General features: G+C 53.4%; 3 protein-coding genes across 4 annotated transcripts in view; 2 read left to right on the top strand and 1 right to left on the bottom strand.

The window, feature by feature from the left end:
• LOC138671414 (uncharacterized) overlaps nucleotides 1–10,105 on the top strand; it is a 38,498-nt gene extending 28,393 nt beyond the window's left edge. For both annotated transcript variants that reach the window (XM_069759574.1, XM_069759573.1), the window contains 6 exons: nucleotides 6,320–6,383; nucleotides 6,491–6,618; nucleotides 6,694–6,812; nucleotides 9,544–9,676; nucleotides 9,754–9,850; nucleotides 9,971–10,105. In XM_069759574.1, coding sequence (XP_069615675.1) covers nucleotides 6,320–6,383; nucleotides 6,491–6,618; nucleotides 6,694–6,812; nucleotides 9,544–9,676; nucleotides 9,754–9,850; nucleotides 9,971–10,017 — 588 coding nt within the window. In that variant the 3' untranslated portion in view covers nucleotides 10,018–10,105. The remainder of the gene's footprint in view (nucleotides 1–6,319; nucleotides 6,384–6,490; nucleotides 6,619–6,693; nucleotides 6,813–9,543; nucleotides 9,677–9,753; nucleotides 9,851–9,970) is intronic.
• The window catches only part of PGAP2 (post-GPI attachment to proteins 2), a 54,399-nt gene continuing 42,944 nt past the window's right edge, over nucleotides 9,970–21,424 (top strand). Inside the window, exon 1 of the mRNA XM_069759578.1 lies at nucleotides 9,970–10,081. Coding sequence (XP_069615679.1) covers nucleotides 10,017–10,081 — 65 coding nt within the window. The 5' untranslated portion in view covers nucleotides 9,970–10,016. The remainder of the gene's footprint in view (nucleotides 10,082–21,424) is intronic.
• Nucleotides 14,597–21,424, bottom strand: part of TAF10 (TATA-box binding protein associated factor 10) — a 39,788-nt gene continuing 32,960 nt past the window's right edge. Inside the window, exons 4-5 of the mRNA XM_069759581.1 lie at nucleotides 15,023–15,137; nucleotides 14,597–14,945 (exon numbers count right to left, since the gene is read on the bottom strand). Of these exons, the coding sequence (XP_069615682.1) occupies nucleotides 14,856–14,945; nucleotides 15,023–15,137 (205 nt within the window). The 3' untranslated portion in view covers nucleotides 14,597–14,855. The remainder of the gene's footprint in view (nucleotides 14,946–15,022; nucleotides 15,138–21,424) is intronic.

Here is a 21,424-nt window from a genome sequence, read left to right as displayed (position 1 = left end):
CTTCGTCCCAGGGCGCGAGGCGAGGGACAACACAGTCCGAACCATCTCTCTAATTGACAGAGCGGGCAGAGAGGGGGACCCCTTGTGTATCATGTCAATTGATGCGGAAAAGGCCTTTGACCGGGTCCATTGGGAATTTATTTCCCAGACTCTAGAGGAAATTGGCCTAAAAGAAAACATGCTGCGTAGGATCTCCGCCCTGTATTCTTCTCCTAGTGCTCAGGTCAAGGTAAACGGCTCATTATCGGAAATGTTCCCGATCAGGAATGGTACAAGGCAGGGGTGCCCACTCTCTCCCCTCTTATATATCCTAACAATGGAGCATTTAGCTGTGGCCTTGAGAAACAACTCATCAATTAAAGGTATAAAACTACGTTCTGAAGAACATAAGCTGGCACTCTTTGCAGATGACATTCTCCTATATATTACGTCCCCCTCTACGAGCCTACCAAACATTATTTCGGAGCTACATAAATTTGGCCACCTAAGTAACTTCAAAATGAATTCCCATAAATCCGAAATCCTAAACATATCACTCCAACTCCCCTTGGTGGATCAATTAAGGAGGGCTTTCCCATTTAAATGGAGCTTTGATTCCCTTACTTATTTAGGTATCAAAATTACAAACAAAACGTCTAAACTGTATGAAACCAACCTTGCGCCAATCCTACAGAAAACAAACTCAGACTTGGAGAAATGGTACAGGCTCCAATTGTCCTGGCTGGGCAGGATCAATGCAGTGAAGATGGACCTCCTGCCTCGTCTCTTATATTTTTTTCAAACAATTCCCCTATACCTACCAGCTTCCTTCTTTTCCCGCCTCAAACAAATAATTACTCGTTTTATTTGGTCTCATAACCGAGCACGTATTTCATATACAACATTGAGTAGATCTAAATCGACAGGTGGACTGGGTCTCCCGGACCTCGCGATTTATAGTTATGCATCAATGGGAACTTGTATCCTAGACCTTTATCACAGTAAAAACAACAAAAAGTGGGTAAACCTAGAAAATGATCTCAATGGACGAGACTCCCAAATTGTACTTTGGAAAGGAGGCAAGGGGCTAGGATCGGGCACCTACATACCCTTCCTTACGAGAAACTTGTTGCTTCTTATCAAAAACCGAAATAAAGACTTTCAGATCACAACCGTCCCGGGCCCCTTAATTCCAATTTACGATAATTCTGCTTTTCCGACAGGGTTGAATAGAGAGACATTTCTAAATAAGAGAAAAGATTCCAAACCCATCATCCATGATTACTTAAAAGAAACTGGGATGAAATCCCTTAGGGAACTATTCCCAGAGGAGGAATCACACTCTGTTGACTGGTTCTTCTATGAACAACTAAAAAGTTATATCCACTCAATCTCTAAACAAGCCAACATCAACAGGCCGCTAACTCCCTTTGAGATGCTTTGTATATCAGCAAATCCCCCGGATCATACTGTCTCGCTGCTTTATAAAATCTTCCAAGAGGGGAGGGCTCCGCTGCAGGGTTGGCCATTGTTTTTCTCAAAATGGGAGGGCGACCTAGGAAGACCCTTGTCATCTGAAGATAGGGAAAAAATTCTTCTCTTTTCTTCCAGATCGTCATTATGCGCAGTATCACAGGAGAGGAGCTATAGGATTCTAGCAAGATGGTATAGATGCCCCTCCATGGTGCACGCGGTGTTCCCCACGACTCCTGACGTCTGCTGGAGATGTCTAAAGGAGATAGGCTCCTACATGCATATCTGCTGGGACTGCCCCCCCATAAAGGATTTGTGGCTGGCCGTCTTTGAACTCCATAATAAGCTGTCTATCACACAGATCCAACCTTCAGCAGGTCTAGCATTGCTGTCTCTATGCGACCTATCAATATCTAGGTTCAAGAGGGGCATCCTCAGACACTTTCTTACTGCAGTCAGAAATCTGATCCCTCGGTTTTGGAAACAAGAAAAATTTCCTTCCCGTACAGATTTTGTGGCAGAACTTAATGACATCTATAGAATGGAGCAGTTGATAAATCAGTCACCAGGTAGCGCAGAGAAAACTTACAACATATGGGCCCCTTGGATCGCTTTTAGGGAAACTCCTGAACTGGATCTCTGGGTTTCCAGAACCCGACGCACTTTATAGCCTATTCTCGTATGCTTCCGGGCCGTTCCTCGGCGTGCGTCCTGTCCGCTGGGATGCGGGGGCAGCCGCACTCCTTCCCTGAACCCCCCACACCCTCATCCATCCTTCTTTTCTTCTTCCCACCCTCTTTTCTTTCCCCTTTCTTACTTTCTATGTTTGTCCTCCTCATAACTAGTTCGATTATACATATTGTATTTTGAATATCCACAAAGAAATCTAACAATTGGTACCATCTATCCCGGCTGTTTTTTATTGTTATCAGCTCATGATTTCGGGATAGCCAGGAGCATTGCTGATCAGAAAAGTTAAATCATAAGACATAAATGCTGTAACTATGCTCCTCTTGTTCGACTTAAAATTACTGCCTATCATTGCACAGATTTACCAGTTTGTAACGTTTGCCTTTGTTTTTTTTATTGCTGTGACCAATAAAAATGATTTATACAAAAAAAAGTTCTCACCCCACAAAAAAATCACCTCCACACCGCGTCGTCGACTGAAAGATGGTCTTCGGAATATTGCAAAACAATAAAAAAAAATGATATTCATTTAACTTTTTTTTTTACATGTTTCTGTTTCATGTTTTCATCACTAAAATAATAAAGGAAAATCTGGACAAGTTTGATATCACCGGAAACACACTGAAGAGGAGAATCACATCGCCAACTCGTCAGAATTGTTTTGTCTTTTTTCCTGCTTTAATGTAATGTACTGGAAAATGGAAAAAAATAATTTGATGTGTGAAAATGCATGTCCTCATTCACAAGTACAACTTGTCCCACTCTTGTTAGAAGGAAAGTAAAAAAACAAAAACACAAAAATAGAAAATGGCCATGTCGGGAATGGGTTAATAATGAAAGTGGTAGCAGCCGGGGCTGTAAGTGCGGGGATTTCTCTAGGTTGCTCTTCTCCCATCAGCTGTAAATCAGTGTCGCCTTTGATCCCCCCACTATGCTGCCTGCGATCCGCCCACCAATCTGTCTGGGACCCCTCACTAATCCTGCCTGCGATCCACCAACCATCCTGTCTGCTATTCCCACCATCACGCCTGCGATCCCCCACCAATCCCTCCTGTGATCCGTCCACCAATTCCGCCTGCCATTCCCACCCTCCGCCTGCAATCCGCCCACCATCCTGCCTGCCAGTCCCACCCTAACACCTGCGATCCGCCCACCATCCCGCCTGCGATCCCCCACCATCCTGCCTGCCATTCCCACCTGCGATCCGCCCACCATCCTCACCCTCCTACCTGCGATCCGCCCACTATCCTGCCTGCCATTCCCACCCTCCCTCCTGTGATCCCCCACCATCCTGCCTGCCATTCCCACCTGCGATCCGCCCACCATCCTCACCCTCCTACCTGCGATCCGCCCACTATCCTGCCTGCCATTCCCACCCTCCCTCCTGTGATCCCCCACCATCCTGCCTGCCATTCCCACCTGCGATCCACCTACCATCCTGCCTGCCATTCCCACCCTCCTACCTGCGATCCGCCCACTATCCTGCCTGCCATTCCCACCATCCTGCCTGCCATTCCCACCCTCCCTCCTGTGATCCCCCACCATCCTGCCTGCCATTCCCACCCTCCCTCCTGTGATCCCCCACCATCCTGCCTTCCATTCCCACCCTCCCGCCTGTGATCCCCCCACCATCCTGCCTGCCATTCCCACCCTTCCGCCTACCATCCTGCCATTTCCACCCTCCCGTCTGTGATCTCCCGCCTGCGATCCGCCTACCATCCTGCCATTCCCTCCCTCTCGCCTGGGATCCCCCACCATCCTGCCTGCCATTTCCACCCTCCCGCCTGTGATCCCCCAACATCCTGCCTGTCATTCCCACCCTCCCGCCTGTGACCTCCCACCATCCCGCCTGCCATTCCCCGCCTGCGATCCCCCACCATCCTGCCTGCCATTCCCACCATCCTGTCTGCCATTCCCACCCTTCCTCCTGCGATCCCCCACCATCCTGCCTGCCATTCCCACCCTCCCTCCTGCGATCCACCACCATCCTGCCTGCCATTCCCACCCTCCCGCCTGTGACCCCCCACCATCCCGCCTGCCATTCCCCGCCTGCGATCCCCCACCATCCTGCCTGCCATTTCCACCCTCCCGCCTGTGATCCCCCAACATCCTGCCTGTCATTCCCACCCTCCCGCCTGTGACCCCCCACCATCCTGCCTGCCATTCCCACCTGCGATCCACCTACCATCCTGCCTGCCATTCCCACCCTCCTACCTGCGATCCGCCCACTATCCTGCCTGCCATTCCCACCATCCTGCCTGCCATTCCCACCCTCCCTCCTGTGATCCCCCACCATCCTGCCTGCCATTCCCACCCTCCCTCCTGTGATCCCCCACCATCCTGCCTTCCATTCCCACCCTCCCGCCTGTGATTCCCCCCACCATCCTGCCTGCCATTCCCACCCTTCCGCCTACCATCCTGCCATTTCCACCCTCCCGTCTGTGATCTCCCGCCTGCGATCCGCCTACCATCCTGCCATTCCCTCCCTCTCGCCTGGGATCCCCCACCATCCTGCCTGCCATTTCCACCCTCCCGCCTGTGATCCCCCAACATCCTGCCTGTCATTCCCACCCTCCCGCCTGTGACCCCCCACCATCCCGCCTGCCATTCCCCGCCTGCGATCCCCCACCATCCTGCCTGCCATTCCCACCATCCTGTCTGCCATTCCCACCCTCCCTCCTGCGATCCCCCACCATCCTGCCTGCCATTCCCACCCTCCCTCCTGCGATCCACCACCATCCTGCCTGCCATTCCCACCATCCCGCCTGTGATCCCCCACCATCCCGCCTGCCATTCCCCACCATCCTGCCTGCCATTCCCACCATCCTGCCTGCCATTCCCACCCTCCCTCCTGCGATCCCCCACCATCCTGCCTGCCATTCCCACCATCCTGCCTGCCATTCCCACCCTCCCGTGATCTCCCGCCTGCGATCCCCCACCATCCTGCCTGCCATTCCCACCCTCCCTCCTGCGATCCACCACCATCCTGCCTGCCATTCCCACCATCCTGCCTGTGATCCCCCACCATCCCGCCTGCCATTCCCCACCATCCTGCCTGCCATTCCCACCATCCTGCCTGCCATTCCCACCCTCCCTCCTGCGATCCCCCACCATCCTGCCTGCCATTCCCACCATCCTGCCTGCCATTCCCGCCCTCCTGCCTGCGATCCCCCACCATCCTGCCTGCCATTCCCACCCTCCCGTGATCTCCCGCCTGCGATCCCCCACCATCCTGCCTGCCATTCCCACCCTCCCGCCTACCATCCTGCCTGCCATTCCCACCCTCCCTCCTGTGATTCCCCACCCTCCTGCCTGCCATTCCCACCCTCCAGCCTATCATCCTGCCTGCCATTCCCATCCTCCCGCCTACCATCCCGCCTGCCATTCCCCACCATCCTGCCTGCCATTCCCACCCTCCCGCCTGCGATCCCCCACCATCCTGCCATTCCCACCCTCCCGCCTGCGATCCCCCACCATCCTGCCATTCCCACCCTCCCGCCTGCGATCCCCCACCATCTTGCCATTCCCACCCTCCCGCCTACCATCCTGCCATTCCCACCCTCCCGCCTGCGATCCCCCACCATCCTGCCATTCCCACCCTCCCGCCTGCGATCCCTCACCATCCTGCCATTCCCACCCTCCCGCCTGCGATCCCCCACCATCCTGCCATTCCCACCCTCCCGCCTACCATCCTGCCATTCCCACCCTCCCGCCTGCGATCCCCCACCATCCTGCCATTCCCACCCTCCCGCCTGCGATCCCTCACCATCCTGCCATTCCCACCCTCCCGCCTGCGATCCCCCACCATCCTGCCATTCCCACCCTCCCGCCTACCATCCTGCCATTCCCACCCTCCCGCCTGCGATCCCCCACCATCCTGCCATTCCCACCCTCCCGCCTGCGATCCCTCACCATCCTGCCATTCCCACCCTCCCGCCTGCGATCCCCCACCATCCTGCCATTCCCACCCTCCCGCCTGCGATCCCCCACCATCCTGCCATTCCCACCCTCCCGCCTGCGATCCCCCACCATCCTGCCATTCCCACCCTCCCGCCTACCATCCTGCCATTCCCACCCTCCCGCCTGCGATCCCCCACCATCCCTCCAGCCTCTGCTATACACATATATAATGCAGGTCTGCGGGGGCGATGTAACCGTTTCCTCTTCTCGCCCGCAGCTCTACGATGTGAAGGACTTATTCTCGGATCCTCCTCTCCTCAGCATGGAGCGAGCGGCAACACGTGAGTCCTGTGACCTCGCTGTGGGCCCAGGAGCGTGCAGTCTATTAGTCGCTGATGTATGTTTTGTGGTTTTTATGACTCTCATTATCGCTCTCTTCCCGTCGCAGCCCTCCTGGGGGTCCCCCGATACGGCGTCCATGTGAACGGCTTTCTACGCAGAGGCGCGGATATCTTTATGTGGATCGCTCGGCGGTCACTGACCAAACCCAACTACCCCGGAAAGCTTGACCATCTGGTGAGGGGCTTTATCTCATTTATAAAGGGGAAGCTCTGCCCTGTTCTGGGGGCCTGATGATTGTGCCTTTTACAGGCGGCCGGTGGAATCGCTGCGGGGTCCGGGGTGTGGGAGACCCTTCTGAAGGAGTGTACGGAGGAGGCGTGTATCCCAGAATCCCTTGCATCCACAGCCAGACCTGCCGGGACTGTCAGGTGAGCTCTGGCGGGTGATGAGGATGGGTTGTACCCGCCTCTAGTTGGCGCTGTAATTTTGTGAAAAAAAGGTACCATCAGGTGACCGGATTGAGAAATTCCTGGAATGAGGGTGCCGGGCACGGAGACTTCAGGCTGGGGTCCTGAGCAAGGAAGGGGCAAAGGAGAAGCCACCAACTGCAAGGAAAAACATTATAAAAAATATTTATTTCAGATAAAAATTAAGGAAGAATTCAAAATACATATTGATGCCAATGTCGACGCGTTTCCAGCTGTACAAGCTCTTGATAAAGAATAAGCTCTTGTACAGCTGGAAACACGTCGACGTTGGCATTAATACGTATTTTCAATTTCGATTCTCCACATCATTACAACTTCATAGACACCAAACATGTCTAGGTTATTTTTTGTATCTAAGTGGTGAAAAAACAAATTTAAAACTTTGCTAAAAAAAAAAAAAAAAAAAATTGCGCCATTTTCCGATACCTGTAGCGTCTCCATTTTTCAGGATCTCGGGTTGGATGGGGCTTATTTTTTTCATGCTGAGCTGACGATGTTAGCGATACCATTTTGGTGCAGATCCGTTCTTTTCATCGCCCGTTATTACTTTTTAAATGCAATGTCGCAGCGGCCAAATAAAGTAATTCGGGCGTTTTGAATTGTTTTCTCGCTACACCGTTTAGCGATCAGGTTAATCCTTTTAATAGATCGGGCGATTCTGAACGCTGCGATACCAAATATGTGTAGGGTTGATTTTATTTTAATTTTATTTTGAATGGGGCTAAAGGGGGTGAATTTAACTTCTATATTTTTTTTTATTTATTTCATATTTTTTTTTAAACTTTTTTTTTTTTTTTTTTAACTTTTGCCATGCTTCAATAGCCTCCATGGGAGGCCTGATCAGCTCTGCTACATAGCAGCAATCATCGGATCGCTCCTATGTAGCTGAATTGCAGGCTTTCTATGAACGCCGACCACAGGGGGGCGCTCACAGCAGGCCGACATCAGCAACCATAGAGGTCTCAAGGAGACCTCTGGTTACTATCCTGATGCATCGCTGACCCCCGATCATGTGACGGGGGTCGGCGATGCGCTCATTTCCGGCCGGAAGCGGTAGTCAAATGCCGTTGTCAGCGGCATTTAACTAGTTAGTAGCGGCGGGTGGATCGTGATTCCACTCCCCGCTATTGCGCGCACGTGTCAGCTGTTCAAAACAGCTGACATGTCGTGGCTTTGATGTGGGCTCACCGCCGGAGCCCAAACAAAGCGGAGTTCTGACCTCGGACGTACTATCCCATCTGAGGTCAGAAAGGGGTTAAAAAATGTTCTTGTGGTTGGTGGATTTTCCTTTTTCTCCTTCCTGACATTAACTTTATGCTCACTGGTACTTTGTAGTATTCATGTCAGCCCCCGCGGCAGTGTCCACATACTACAGCTACAGACGACCATCCCCATGGCAGTGCCCACATACTACAGCTACAGACGACCATCCCCATGGCAGTGCCCACATACTACAGCTGACCGTCCCCATGGCGGTGTCCTCATACTACAGCCGACCGTCCCCATGGCGGTGCCCACATACTACAGCTACAGACGACCATCCCCATGGCAGTGCCCACATACTACAGCTACAGACGACCATCCCCATGGCAGTGCCCACATACTACAGCTACAGACGACCATCCCCATGGCAGTGCCCACATACTACAGCTGACCGTCCCCATGGCGGTGTCCTCATACTACAGCCGACCGTCCCCATGGCGGTGCCCACATACTATGGCTACAGCCGACCATCCCCATGGCGGTATCCACATATAGAAGCTCCAGCCGCCTGTCTCCATGGCAGTGTCCACATACTACAGCTACCGATGACCATCCCTGTGGCGGTGCCCACATACTACAGCTACAAACGACCGTCCCCATGGCGGTGTCCACATACTACAGCTGACCGTCCCGTAGTGGTGCCCACATACTATAGCTGCAGACGACCGTCCCCATGGCGGTTCCCACATACTATGGCTACAGACAACCGTCCTCGTTGCAATGTCCATATACTGCAGCTCAAGCCGCCCATCCCCATGGCGGTATCCACATATACAAGCTCCAGCCGCCCGTCCCCATGGCAGTATCCACATATACAAGCTCCAGCCGCCCGTCCCCATGGCAGTGTCCACATACTACAGCTACAGACGACCGTCCCCATGGCAGTGTCCACATACTACAGCTACAGACGACCGTCCCCATGGCAGTGTCCACATACTACAGCCGCCCGTCCCCGTGGCGGTGCCCACATACTGTAGCTACAGCCGCCCGTCCTCATGGCAGTGTGCATACTATAGCTACAGCCGCCCGTCCCCATGGCAGTGTCCACATACAACAGGCGACTGTCCCCATGGCGGTGTCCACATACTACTGCTAGACGACCGTCCCCATGCCGGTGTTCACATACTACAGCCGCCCGTCCGCATGGCAGTGTGCACATACTGCACATTCAGATGCCCTTTCCCATGTTATTGCTCACAGCTGTTTTTGTTTTATGCCGGCGCAGTCAGGTGGGACCAGATGTTTGACATACTATTTCTGACCCGAGTGGTCAATATTAATCTTGGCACCCCTCCCTGCACTATGTGCCAATGTGTGTATACTATTTCTAGGACTCGAATCCCTCGGGTATGACTGTAGCGCAGCCTGTGTGGTCACCATGTCAATGACTGTCGCTTTGCCTGCACAGCTATGCCTATCAGCAGGACGATGCCCTGTACCTGGAGTGCCAGTTTGTGTTTGATCTGGAGGTTCCAGAGTCTTTCCAGCCTCGTGTAGGGGACGGAGAGGTGCAGGAGTTCTATCTGTGGCCCCTGGACAAGGTGGGTACACGGTGGCCCCTCTGTGTCAGAGCAGAGTGTGGACTGTGCCCATCTGACCGGTCATATCATCCCTGCAGGTGACAGATGCCATCGCCACCCAGGAGTTTAAACCCAACTGCGCTCTGGTTGTCCTGGATTTTCTCATGCGGAACGGACACATTAACCCGGATACAGGTGACTAACCACGAGGGCGCTGGGCTGCTCATACCTGGCCTCCCCTGGCGCCGGGCTGCTCATACCTGGCCTCCCCGGGTGCCCGACCGTAGACAGTAATAAGTTACTTCTGCCTTTCAGAAAAGTTCTACACAAAGTTTATGGAGAATCTGCATAGACCATTGTGATGTCACCTGAGAGCCCTGCGAGACAGCCCGGTGATGTCACCCGAGAGCCCTGCGACCCAGCCCGGTGAGGTCACCCGAGAGCCCTGCGACCCAGCCCGGTGAGGTCACCCGAGAGCCCCACGACCCAGCCCGGTGATGTGACCCGAGAGCCCCACGACCCAGCCCGGTGATGTCACCCGAGAGCCCCACGACCCAGCCCGGTGAGGTCACCTGAGAGCCCAGCGTGGTGATGTCACCCGAGAGCCCCGCGACCCAGCCCGGTGAGGTCGCCCGAGAGCCCCACGACCCAGCCCGGTGATGTCACCCAAGAGCCCCACGACCCAGCCCGGTGAGGTCACCCAAGAGCCCCACGACCCAGCCCGGTGAGGTCACCCGAGAGCCCCACGACCCAGCCCGGTGATGCCACCCAAGAGCCCCACGACCCAGCCCGGTGAGGTCACCCAAGAGCCCCACGACCCAGCCCGGTGAGGTCACCTGAGAGCCCAGCGTGGTGATGTCACCCAAGAGCCCCGTGACCCACCCTGGTGATGTCACCTGAGAGCCCCTTTAGCCAGCATCGTGATGTCACCCGACAGCCAGCGTGGTTATAGGACACTGCCACAATTTGGTTCTTGTTTCATAAGCGTTTGTGGTTAAAAACTAATGTAAGTACTTGGAGTATCTGGTGCTTGCTGGGCCCCGGTAACCCCCACACCCTGGGCCGCACTCCGGCCCTTCTGTCCTTTTATCTGTAGATTTATTATCATTTGTATATTAAAGTTGGCATCATTTAGCCTGCGGTCACACCAGATTTCTCAGGTGCAGCTGTTACCCACGGATCCACCTCACTGTCTGCAAGTGTTATAGGGAATGAGAACAGTGAAGCACCAAGGGGTTTAGCGCAGGTTTTTGTGTTACTTATTTAAAGAAAATTAGCAATTTTTTTTTTTAATCGCAAGAGCAAAATTAAAAATCCTGTGAATTTTCACCCCCTACAAGATCCAACATTCCCAGCAGGTGATGGCACAGCTCACCTGCTCCTCCTCTACAATGACTGATAACCACTGTATATAGAGGTGTTATCAGTCATTATACAGGAGGAGGAGGTGAGCTGTGACATCATCTATTGTGAGTGGTGGACCCTGTGTTATCTACTGTATATAGAAGTATTATCAGTCATTGTACAGGAGGAGGTGAGCTGTGACATCACCTATTGTGAATGGTGGACCCTGTGCGATCTAGTGTATATGGAGGTGTTATCAGTCATTGTACAGGGGGAGGAGGTGAGCTGTGATATCAACTATTGTGAATGGTGGATCTTGTGTTATATACTGTATATAGAGGTGTTATCAGTCATTGTATGGGAGGAGGAGGTGAGCTGTGACATCATCTATTGTGGATGGTGGATCCTGTGTTAACAGCTCTAGAAAGTGGTTTCTTTAAGTATTTACCCCTCCCCCTTGGCTTTTTAGCTATTTAGTTACATCACAAAAATATTGTGGGGATTGCTTGTTTTTGTTAGACAGCCCTGGAATATGTGGGGAATGCCCAACAGCCACAGAACATGCGGCCGCGGGGTCTCGACCAAGTCTCTGGAGCCCCCGTCATACTCTTGTGCTCATCACTAAATAATGGAAGTTGGTGAGGGGAGAAAAATATCGGCAAAAATTAAGTTTATGTGATCAAATAACTTAACATGGACATGTGCATTTGTATTCTCCCCATTTGCTATGAAGCCCCTAAAAATTGTGGTACAAGCAATTCCCTTCATAAGTCCCATGTTCAGATAGGACGTCCCCCTGTGTGCAGTGTCACATGTCGGTCAGTATATACACTTCACCCTCTCTGTAAGGCCACAGACTGCAACACCATTAACAAGAGGCTCCACTAACCAAACGGCACCGCGAAGACCCGGGGGATCTCCAAACGGCACCGCAAAGACCCGGGGGATCTCCAAACGGCACCGCAAAGACCAGGGAGATCTCCAATCCAACACCCCCATGTAGACCAGGGAGATCTCCAATCCAACACCCCCCCATGTAGACCAGGGAGATCTCCAATCCAACACCCCCCCCATGTAGACCAGGGAGATCTCCAATCCAACACCCCCATAAAGACCAGGGAGATCTCCAATCCAACACCCCCCCATGTAGACCAGGGAGATCTCCAATCCAACACCCCCCCATGTAGACCAGGGAGATCTCCAATCCAACACCCCCCCATGTAGACCAGGGAGATCTCCAATCCAACACCCCCATAAAGACCAGGGAGATCTCCAATCCAACACCCCCCCATGTAGACCAGGGAGATCTCCAATCCAACATCCCCATGCAGACCAGGGAGATCTTCAATCCAACACCCCCATGCAGACCAGGGAGATCTCCAATCCAACACCCCCATGCAGACCAGGGAGATCTCCAATCCAACACCCCCCCATGTAGACCAGGGAGATCTCCAATCCAACACCCCCCATGTAGACCAGGGAGATCTCCAATCCAACACCCCCCCATGTAGACCAGGGAGATCTCCAATCCAACACCCCCATAAAGACCAGGGAGATCTCCAATCCAACACCCCCATGCAGACCAGGGAGATCTCCAATCCAACATCCCCATGCAGACCAGGGAGATCTCCAATCCAACACCCCCCCATGTAGACCAGGGAGATCTCCAATCCAACACCCCCATACAGACCAGGGAGATCTTCAATCCAACACCCCCATGCAGACCAGGGAGATCTCCAATCCAACATCCCCATGTAGACCAGGGAGATCTCCAATCCAACACCCCCCCATGTAGACCAGGGAGATCTCCAATCCAACACCCCCATAAAGACCAGGGAGATCTCCAATCCAACACCCCCCCATGTAGACCAGGGAGATCTCCAATCCAACACCCCCCCATGTAGACCAGGGAGATCTCCAATCCAACACCCCCCCATGTAGACCAGGGAGATCTCCAATCCAACACCCCCCCATGTAGACCAGGGAGATCTCCAATCCAACACCCCCATAAAGACCAGGGAGATCTCCAATCCAACACCCCCCCATGCAGACCAGGGAGATCTCCAATCCAACACCCCCATGCAGACCAGGGAGATCTCCAATCCAACACCCCCCCATGTAGACCAGGGAGATCTCCAATCCAACACCCCCATAAAGACCAGGGAGATCTCCAATCCAACACCCCCCCATGTAGACCAGGGAGATCTCCAATCCAACACCCCCATAAAGACCAGGGAGATCTCCAATCCAACACCCCCCCCATGTAGACCAGGGAGATCTCCAATCCAACACCCCCATGCAGACCAGGCAGATCTCCAATCCAACACCCCCATGCAGACCAGGCAGATCTCCAATCCAACACCCCCATGTAGACCAGGGAGATCTTCAATCCAACACCCCCATGTAGACCAGGGAGATCTCCAATCCAACACCCCCATGCAGACCAGGCAGATCTCCAAAACATCACTATGAAGACCAAGGAGATCTACAACCAAGGGACAAAGTTGTTGAGAAGAACAAGTCAGGGATGGAACATGGTACCACAACAAACCTGCCAAGAGCGAGCGCCCGCCAAAATGGTCATCTCTGGCAAGGAGGGTATTAATCACAGAGACCAAGCGTAACCCGGAAGGAGCTGCAGAGTTCCCAAGTAGAGACTGGAGTATCGCTCCATACGACCACAATAAGCCGCACACTGCATAGAGGGGGCCTTTCTGGAAGAGTGGCCAGAAATTAGCCTGTAATTACACACACAAGTTGTAAGGCTCGTTTTTTGAGTTTGCCAAAAGACATGGAAGAGACTCCCCAAGTGTCTGGAGGAGGGTGCTGTGCTCAGATGAAGTCAAAAATTTAACTTTTTTTTTCTTTGGCCACCGAGGTAAACGCTATGCCTGGTGCCTAACCAACACCGCTCATCACCCCAAAAACACCATACCCACAGTAAAACATTTTGGTGGCAGCATCATGATGTGGGGAAGACTTTTCGGCCACAGCGAGAAGGAAAATGGTCCGAGTCGAGGGGAAGATGGATGGCGCGAAGTACAGGGAATTTCTTGAGCAAAACCCGTTTCTATCTGTCAGTGATCTGAGACGGGGACGAAGGTTCATCTTCCCACAAGACAATGACCCAAAGCATACTGCTAAAGCAACACTCGAGTGGTGGAAGGAGAAACGTGTGAATGTCCCGGAGCAGCCGAGTCACTGGTAGAGGGCTGTGATGTCACATAGCAGCAGCCCCCCATCAGTCATGGCCGCTCCGGAGCTGTGCAGCAGCCGCCTGGCACTAAGTGCAGCGCTCCTCACCGACCAGATCTGCCATGTTCAGCCTATAGGGACACGATCGGCGGAGCGATCAGCAATGTCAACTGCTGGAAGAGAGGTAGGGGGTGCACTTACTTTATCAGAGACTAGCGCCCGTGCTTTCTGTACACATACGGTCCATGAGGGTTACACTTGTGTCTGAGCAGAGCGCTGATCTCGGGGGGCACAACGTACACGTGGGCCTCGCTCACACGGCAGGATTTTGTACATGGGGGGGGGGGGGGGAATAGATATATGTTGGTTTTTCCCTTGTAGTGAAGAATAAATTGCCTGATGAACATTCATGAAATCCACGTCTATTTCTTCATTCACATCCACTACAGAAAACAAAGACCCCCAAAAGGTGCAATATACAGCGCAGCCCCCCACAAACAAGGCAGCCGGGAGCAGAAACGGAGCGCAGACACCCAAAGAGGAAGACTGCTCCGAAACAGTCACAGGGAGACGGCAGCCATCGGACCCCCACCCCTATATACACAGGTCACATGACGCCAGCGGGAACGTGGCCAGAACATGGTGGAGTCCGCGGGCCGCACTATGTGAAGTAATGCGGCTTCTTCACGTTCACGCCGTATTCTGCCAGCGCCGGGGTCAGGTCCTCCATGGTCAGCGTGTACTTCTTGTCCTGGGGAGGAAGGCACAAAGGTTACACCAGAGCCACAGACAGGACCCGGGGGAGCCCCCATGTAGTGCACGACCCACCTTGCTCTTGCTGCGGGAACTCCCGGACGCCGTGCCCTTCATCTTACAGTGCTGGAGGGCGTCATTAGCGATGTCCGAGATAAACTTCTGTGCGGCCAGAGAGATGAGACGGATACTGAGGAGAGACGGGGGTCAGACATCAGTGTAAGGCCACCACCACCAATATCACCAACCACAAACAGTGTGAGACCACCACTGTGACACTAGCTATCCCTCTTAAACCCCCCTTACTGTAATAAGATGCGATATCACCGATCCTCTTGTATCCACTCGGAGGTGAAATATGTATATATCTATATGTGTGTAGTGACATGTCTAGGGTTGTGTGTGTAACCAGCAGTAGTTGAACATCTGTCCTGAAACTGCAGGCCTCACAAAGGTCAGAGCATACATATCTTGAGAAGGCAAACTACTGTCTCCGATCTCGCCAGGGGGTCGTGCTGTGAACCAAGAAGAAGTTAAACATTTGACACCTCCTGGCTCTTGCAAGAGAGATGTCAATTACAGCCTGACACTATCTGTGAGAGCTTTCCACAAAGAATCTCAGAGAAAATAATATATTCATTGGGGGCACGGCCGTGGTCCAATCAAAACCATGCAATTATAATATTAACCTGAGGGGCTGGTCTAGAAATCTGACCTCCAAAGTAACTCTATAAATCAGGCCTGTATACATAGAATCGTGTTCACATGTGAGCGCAGCCTGGAAAGCTGATGTGATCCAGTATATATTCATCCTACCCTCAGGGAGCAGAAGCAGACTGCAAAGTTAGGATTTCTGTAAATTTTCTCCCTTTATTTTATAACTTATTATAATTTTTATACCTTCTTTACTGTAAGCACTGAATCTTTTTTTTGTATTAAAGCATAAAACTTTAACAAGTTGGACCTTGAATGTTCTACAAGAATCCATAGTCTAAGGTGTGTGAGCCTCATGAGTGGTAGACTGTATTAGTATTAATATTTCCGGGACTCATCGCCCGTGTATTTGGTGAGTGGTGGCAGCGCGTATGAGCGGGTGTGTGGCCTGGGTCGGTGTGTGATTTATGCTCCCATTACAGCATAGGACGGAGGGTGAATGCTGGACGGAGAGTGGGGAGAAAGATTAACCCTTGCAGGCACAACCCAAGTCACGTGCTGAGAGGGGATACGTGACAAATTAGTGGCAGCGCGGAGAGGGATCTGTGACACCCCTGTACTGTAATAAGATGTGATATCACCGCTCCACTTATATCTCCCTGTACTGTAATAAGATGTGATATCACCGCTCCTCTTATATCACCCTGTACTGTGATAAGATGTGATATCACCGCTCCTCTTATGTCCTCCTGTACTGTAATAAGATGTGATATCACCGCTCCACTTATATCTCCCTGTACTGTAATAAGATGTGATATCACCGCTCCTCTTATATCCCCCTGTACTGTAATAAGATGTGATATCACCGCTCCACTTATATCTCCCTGTACTGTAATAAGATGTGATATCACCGCTCCTCTTATACCCCCTGTACTGTAATAAGATGTGATATCACCGCTCCTCTTATGTCCTCCTGTACTGTAATAAGATGTGATATCACCGCTCCTCTTATATCACCCTGTACTGTGATAAGATGTGATATCACCGCTCCTCTTATATCCCCCTGTACTGTAATAAGATGTGATATCACCGCTCCTCTTATATCTCCCTGTACTGTAATAAGATGTGATATCACCGCTCCTCTTATATCACCCTGTACTGTAATAAGATGTGATATCACCGCTCCTCTTATATCTCCCTATACTGTAATATGATGTGATATCACCGCTCCTCTTACATCCCCCTGTACTATAATAAGATGTGATATCACCGCTCCTCTTATATCCTCCTGTACTGTAATAAGATGTGATATCACCGCTCCTCTGATATCCCCTGTACTGTAATAAGATGTGATATCACCGCTCCTCTTATATCCCCTGTACTGTAATAAGATGTGATATCACCGCTTGTGATGAGGGAACAGCCGCCATCTTGGAACAGGCATGCTATCAGATTGGCGTGACTCCATTTTGTCTCCTGGACACAGGAGTGCTCCTGGACCCCCACCTTTGCTAATGAATAGAGTTCCTATTAGTATGCTAACGGGCTGAGCTCAGGGTAAACTGTAGACGGTAGTTCAAAGCCCCATGAGGAAACCACGCCACCAGGGGGCTTGGAAATGCTTGGGGGCTTAATTAAAACACGCATGCCAAGTGGCCACTGGATACACATCTATTATGGCAGCCCAGCCAAACCGTCTCCAACATGGAATTGTGAATTATGGACGCATCGTCCGAGGTACAGGCTCATAAAAAATATTCTCCTTACCCTAAAGAAATGGTGCATCTAATAGTGCGATTCCCGTGGCGGTGGGAGGTCTGAAACCCGAGATATAGGGATCAGCCTCCCACAGGGACCGAATGGGTCCAGGTTTGATCCCAGTACGACCGGCAGAACAAACCACAGGCGCTGGTACTGCCCGTGTGCTGATCCGATCATCCTGAGAGAAGTTATCCCATTTATTAGATATTGGAATAAATCTTGCAGGGAGACAGAGGGGGTGGAGATTGCTAAGCCCACCCAGCTGCAGGCAGGGGGGCTCAGCCAGGTATAAGAAGACGCTGAGGTCACTGGGAGGGGCTCACTCCACAGAAGAAGATGATGATGATGACATCTTAAGGAACAGGGTATGCCAGCCAGAGGGGGGCAAGCACATGCTTTCTGGGGGCTGCTCGGCAACTAAGTTTTGGACCTGCGGAAGGCTATGCCCCCCGGCTTCCACAAGCGACCTTCAACCTGGTAAATTGACCTCCAGCTTTACACCTTTAAGCCTTGTATTATTGTTGTTATATTGTACTCTGACTGTAACTCTTGATATATTGTGATTGTATATTTCTTGTAATTATCTAGTGCGCCCTTAAGGCAATTAAATCATAAATTAATTTTGGGCTGATCCTTTTACTCTGATTGCGAATCTTAGAATACCCAGGGTGGGTAACAGGGCAGTCTCCCCAGCGGCCATTTGCTCTAGGTGCAGTCCCTTTACTGGCCTGAGAGACAAAGGGGGCGCCGGAGAGCTGTGCCTGTGTAGTGACGTCACGGATTGGTGACGTGGTAGGAAGGGGTAATCCTTCACAGTGGTGGCAGCGTACGTGGGATCAGAGTAATAGTGTGCGTGGGACCCCTACTCCCAGACACTAAAGACTACCAGTGGTAACTTTCACTGCTGGGGTCTTAAGGTCAGCCCAGCACTAGACGGTCAGAGTGTAGATATAATAAGTTGTGTGCAAGGTCAGGGGTACAGCTGTGTCAGTAACCAGAGGTTCCAAAGATGGCGGAGGGCACCAGGAGTGCAGTGAGGGCGCAGGCCAGTGCTATGGCTTATGAGGAGGTGGTGGTGGACGGTACTGTTCCAGGCGAGGGGGAGCTCAGCCCAGACTCCCCAAGGAGCCAGCCACCCGTGCTTAGTCCGGCAAGGGACTACCCACCACCTACCCGCCCCAGCCTGTCCACATCAGCGGCCCTTGTTGCAGCGGCAGTAGCACGTCTCGAGGCGGGTAATGAAGACGCCTATATGAGACTCATGGCAGCTGCAGAGAAAGCAGCGGAGGCCGAGCGTGCAGAACGCCGTGAGGCAGCGGAGCGGGCAGAGAGAGCTGCTGAGCGGGCAGCGGCAGAGAGAGCAGCGGAGCGCCAGCACCGACTGGAGATGGCTCAACGCGGGCTCCCGCTGGACGCCCCAGCACCGCCAGAGTCCAGGGTTTCCAAAGTCCGGGCCGAGGACTTCCCTCTGCTTGAGAAGGATGGAGACCTGGATTCCTTCTTGCTGGCCTTTGAAAGGACCTGCCTTCAACACCATCTGGCCCCGGATCAGTGGGCAAGATACCTGACCCCCCGTTTGAGGGGTAAGTCCCTGGAAGTTTTGGGGGACTTACCTGCCGGGGCGGAGCAGGACTACAGCAGCATCAAGCGGGCCCTGATCCAGCACTACAACCTCACCCCAGAGTCCTACCGCAAGAAGTTCCGGAGCCTGCAGCGGGGCCCAAAGGACACCTGGACCGACCACATGCGGGCGTTGCTGAGAGCTGCAGAGCACTGGACCTCGGGTCTAGCGCTCACCACCCGCCAGGAGGTCCAGGAACTGTTCGTCATGGAGCAGTTCTTGTGGAACTGCCCAGAGGACCTCCAGCAGTTCCTCCGTGACCGGAAACCGAAGGGGGCTTCCGCTACAGCCGCCCTGGCAGATGAGTATGCCAATAACAGGGCGCCTGAGCCGAAGAAGCCTGCCAGCAGCACCTGGAGAGGGGGTAAGCCCAATCCTGCCCCTGTTTCCCCAGCCCCCAGAGTGCAAGGGGTGTACCCCCCTGCTGCCCTCTCCAGGCCAGGCGCAGAACCCAGACGTTGTCATCACTGCAACCAGCTGGGGCACTTCAAGACAGCATGTCCCCAGCGTCTTAAGGCCCCATCCATGTCTCCGAAACCGTCCACTGTTTTATGTGTGGGAGGGGGTGGTGGGAGGTCCCTGGACAATTACCAACCCGTCACTATCGGCCGCTCAGCGGTCATGGGACTGCGGGACACAGGCGCTGAACAAACCCTAGTACGTCCTGAGGTGGTGTCCCCTCAAGACTTGGTACCGGGGAAAACCCTTTCCGTCTCCGGAATTGGAGGCGTGGAACCGGCGCTGCCTGTCGCAAAGGTGTTTTTGGACTGGGGCGCCGGGAGGGGAATGCGGGAGGTGGGAGTAACGTCAAATATTCCTGCTAATGTATTACTTGGGACCGATTTGGGGCGGCTAGTGTCTCAGTATGTGGCCACTGAACCCCCAAGTTCGGCTCCCCAAGAATGTCATGACTCTACTGTGAATGTTGATGTGTTGAATGTGCCTCCAACAGTGGGGGGGGGAGTGAAACCTGAGGGTACTCCATACACTGACACCACACACACGGGGCTCACGGGGAGGACAGGTGAGGAGACTGTAGGGGAGAGCTCAGAGGTGGAGGGAGGGGCTGCTACGGGCAGTGTAGGGCCCCTAAGTGAATCCAGCCTGCTGAGTCTAGGGCCCCTGCAGGAAGAGGAACAGGCCATGGGGGGAGGAGGCGTCCCGGGAGAGGAGCCACCAGGTAAGACCCCAGGGCAGGAGTTCCCCACCCCCGGGATGTCAGGAGGGCAGGAAAGTCTGCCTGACCCGGCGACTTGGTCAGGGGCCGGGGGGAAGCAGGTGCTACCCATGGGCACAGCGGTCGTGGCCGCTGTCACCCGGAGTGGGAGCGCCGGAGCCCAAGGAGCCTTGCAGAGGTCCGACGGCTTCCCCCTCTCTGACCAAGTGGCTGCCGAGTCAGACAGCGGCCAGGAGACAGATCCCGGGGAGCTGACAGCGGATGTGGCGGTGTCGTCCATTCTCGCCACATCGAGTCAGGGATTTCAGGCAGCGTTGGAAGCCGACGGTAGCCTGAAAGCTCTCAAGGAGCAGGCGGCACAGCCTCCTGGGGAGTCAGACCGCGAGCGGGTGGTCTGGGACCAGGGACGGCTGTACCGGGTATCGGTCCAGCAGGGTTCACCGGAGGCGTGGCCCAGGGACCGACAGTTAGTGGTACCCTATCCGTTCAGGGCGGAATTGTTGCGGATAGCCCACGAGATTCCCATGGCCGGACACCTAGGGATCGCTAAGACCAGGGCCAGGCTAGCGCAGCATTTCTACTGGCCTGGAATGAGGACCGAGGTAATTGCCTACTGCCGTTCGTGTGACACCTGCCAGAGGGTGGGGAAGGCGGGGCGGCGCCCCAAAGCCCCACTGGTAACTCTGCCCATCATTGAAGAGCCTTTCTCGAGGGTAGCTGTGGATCTCATTGGACCTCTGTCCACTCCCAGTCGCTCCGGGAAATGCTTCATATTAACGGTAGTGGACTATGCCACTCGGTACCCGGAGGCGGTCGCTTTGTCATCCATTCGGGCTGACAAAGTGGCCACTGCCTTACTGGAGATCTTCTCCAGAGTGGGGTTTCCCCAGGAAATGCTCACCGACCGAGGGACCCAGTTCATGTCCCAGCTGATGGAGTCTCTCTGTAAGCAGATCCAGGTGCAACATCTGGTAGCCAGCCCGTATCACCCACAGACCAATGGCCTGTGTGAGCGGTTCAACGGCACCTTAAAGCAGATGCTTAAGATGTTGGTCGACTCCCACGGGAGAGATTGGGAGCGGTATCTCCCACACCTTCTATTTGCCTACCGGGAGGTTCCACAGGCCTCAACGGGGTTCTCCCCCTTTGAGCTCCTGTATGGGCGACGTGTACGGGGGCCCCTTGCTCTGGTGAAGGAAGCGTGGGAAGGAGATTTGGCCACCCCTGGAGTGTCGGCCATTGAGTATGTTGTGCGCTTCCGGGA

The sequence above is a fragment of the Ranitomeya imitator genome, chromosome 3 (genome assembly GCF_032444005.1).
Source record: "Ranitomeya imitator isolate aRanImi1 chromosome 3, aRanImi1.pri, whole genome shotgun sequence".
Lineage (NCBI taxonomy): Eukaryota > Metazoa > Chordata > Amphibia > Anura > Dendrobatidae > Ranitomeya > Ranitomeya imitator.
Note: the sequence above shows the minus strand (reverse complement) of the source record. Positions and strands in the feature narration are given on the sequence as shown.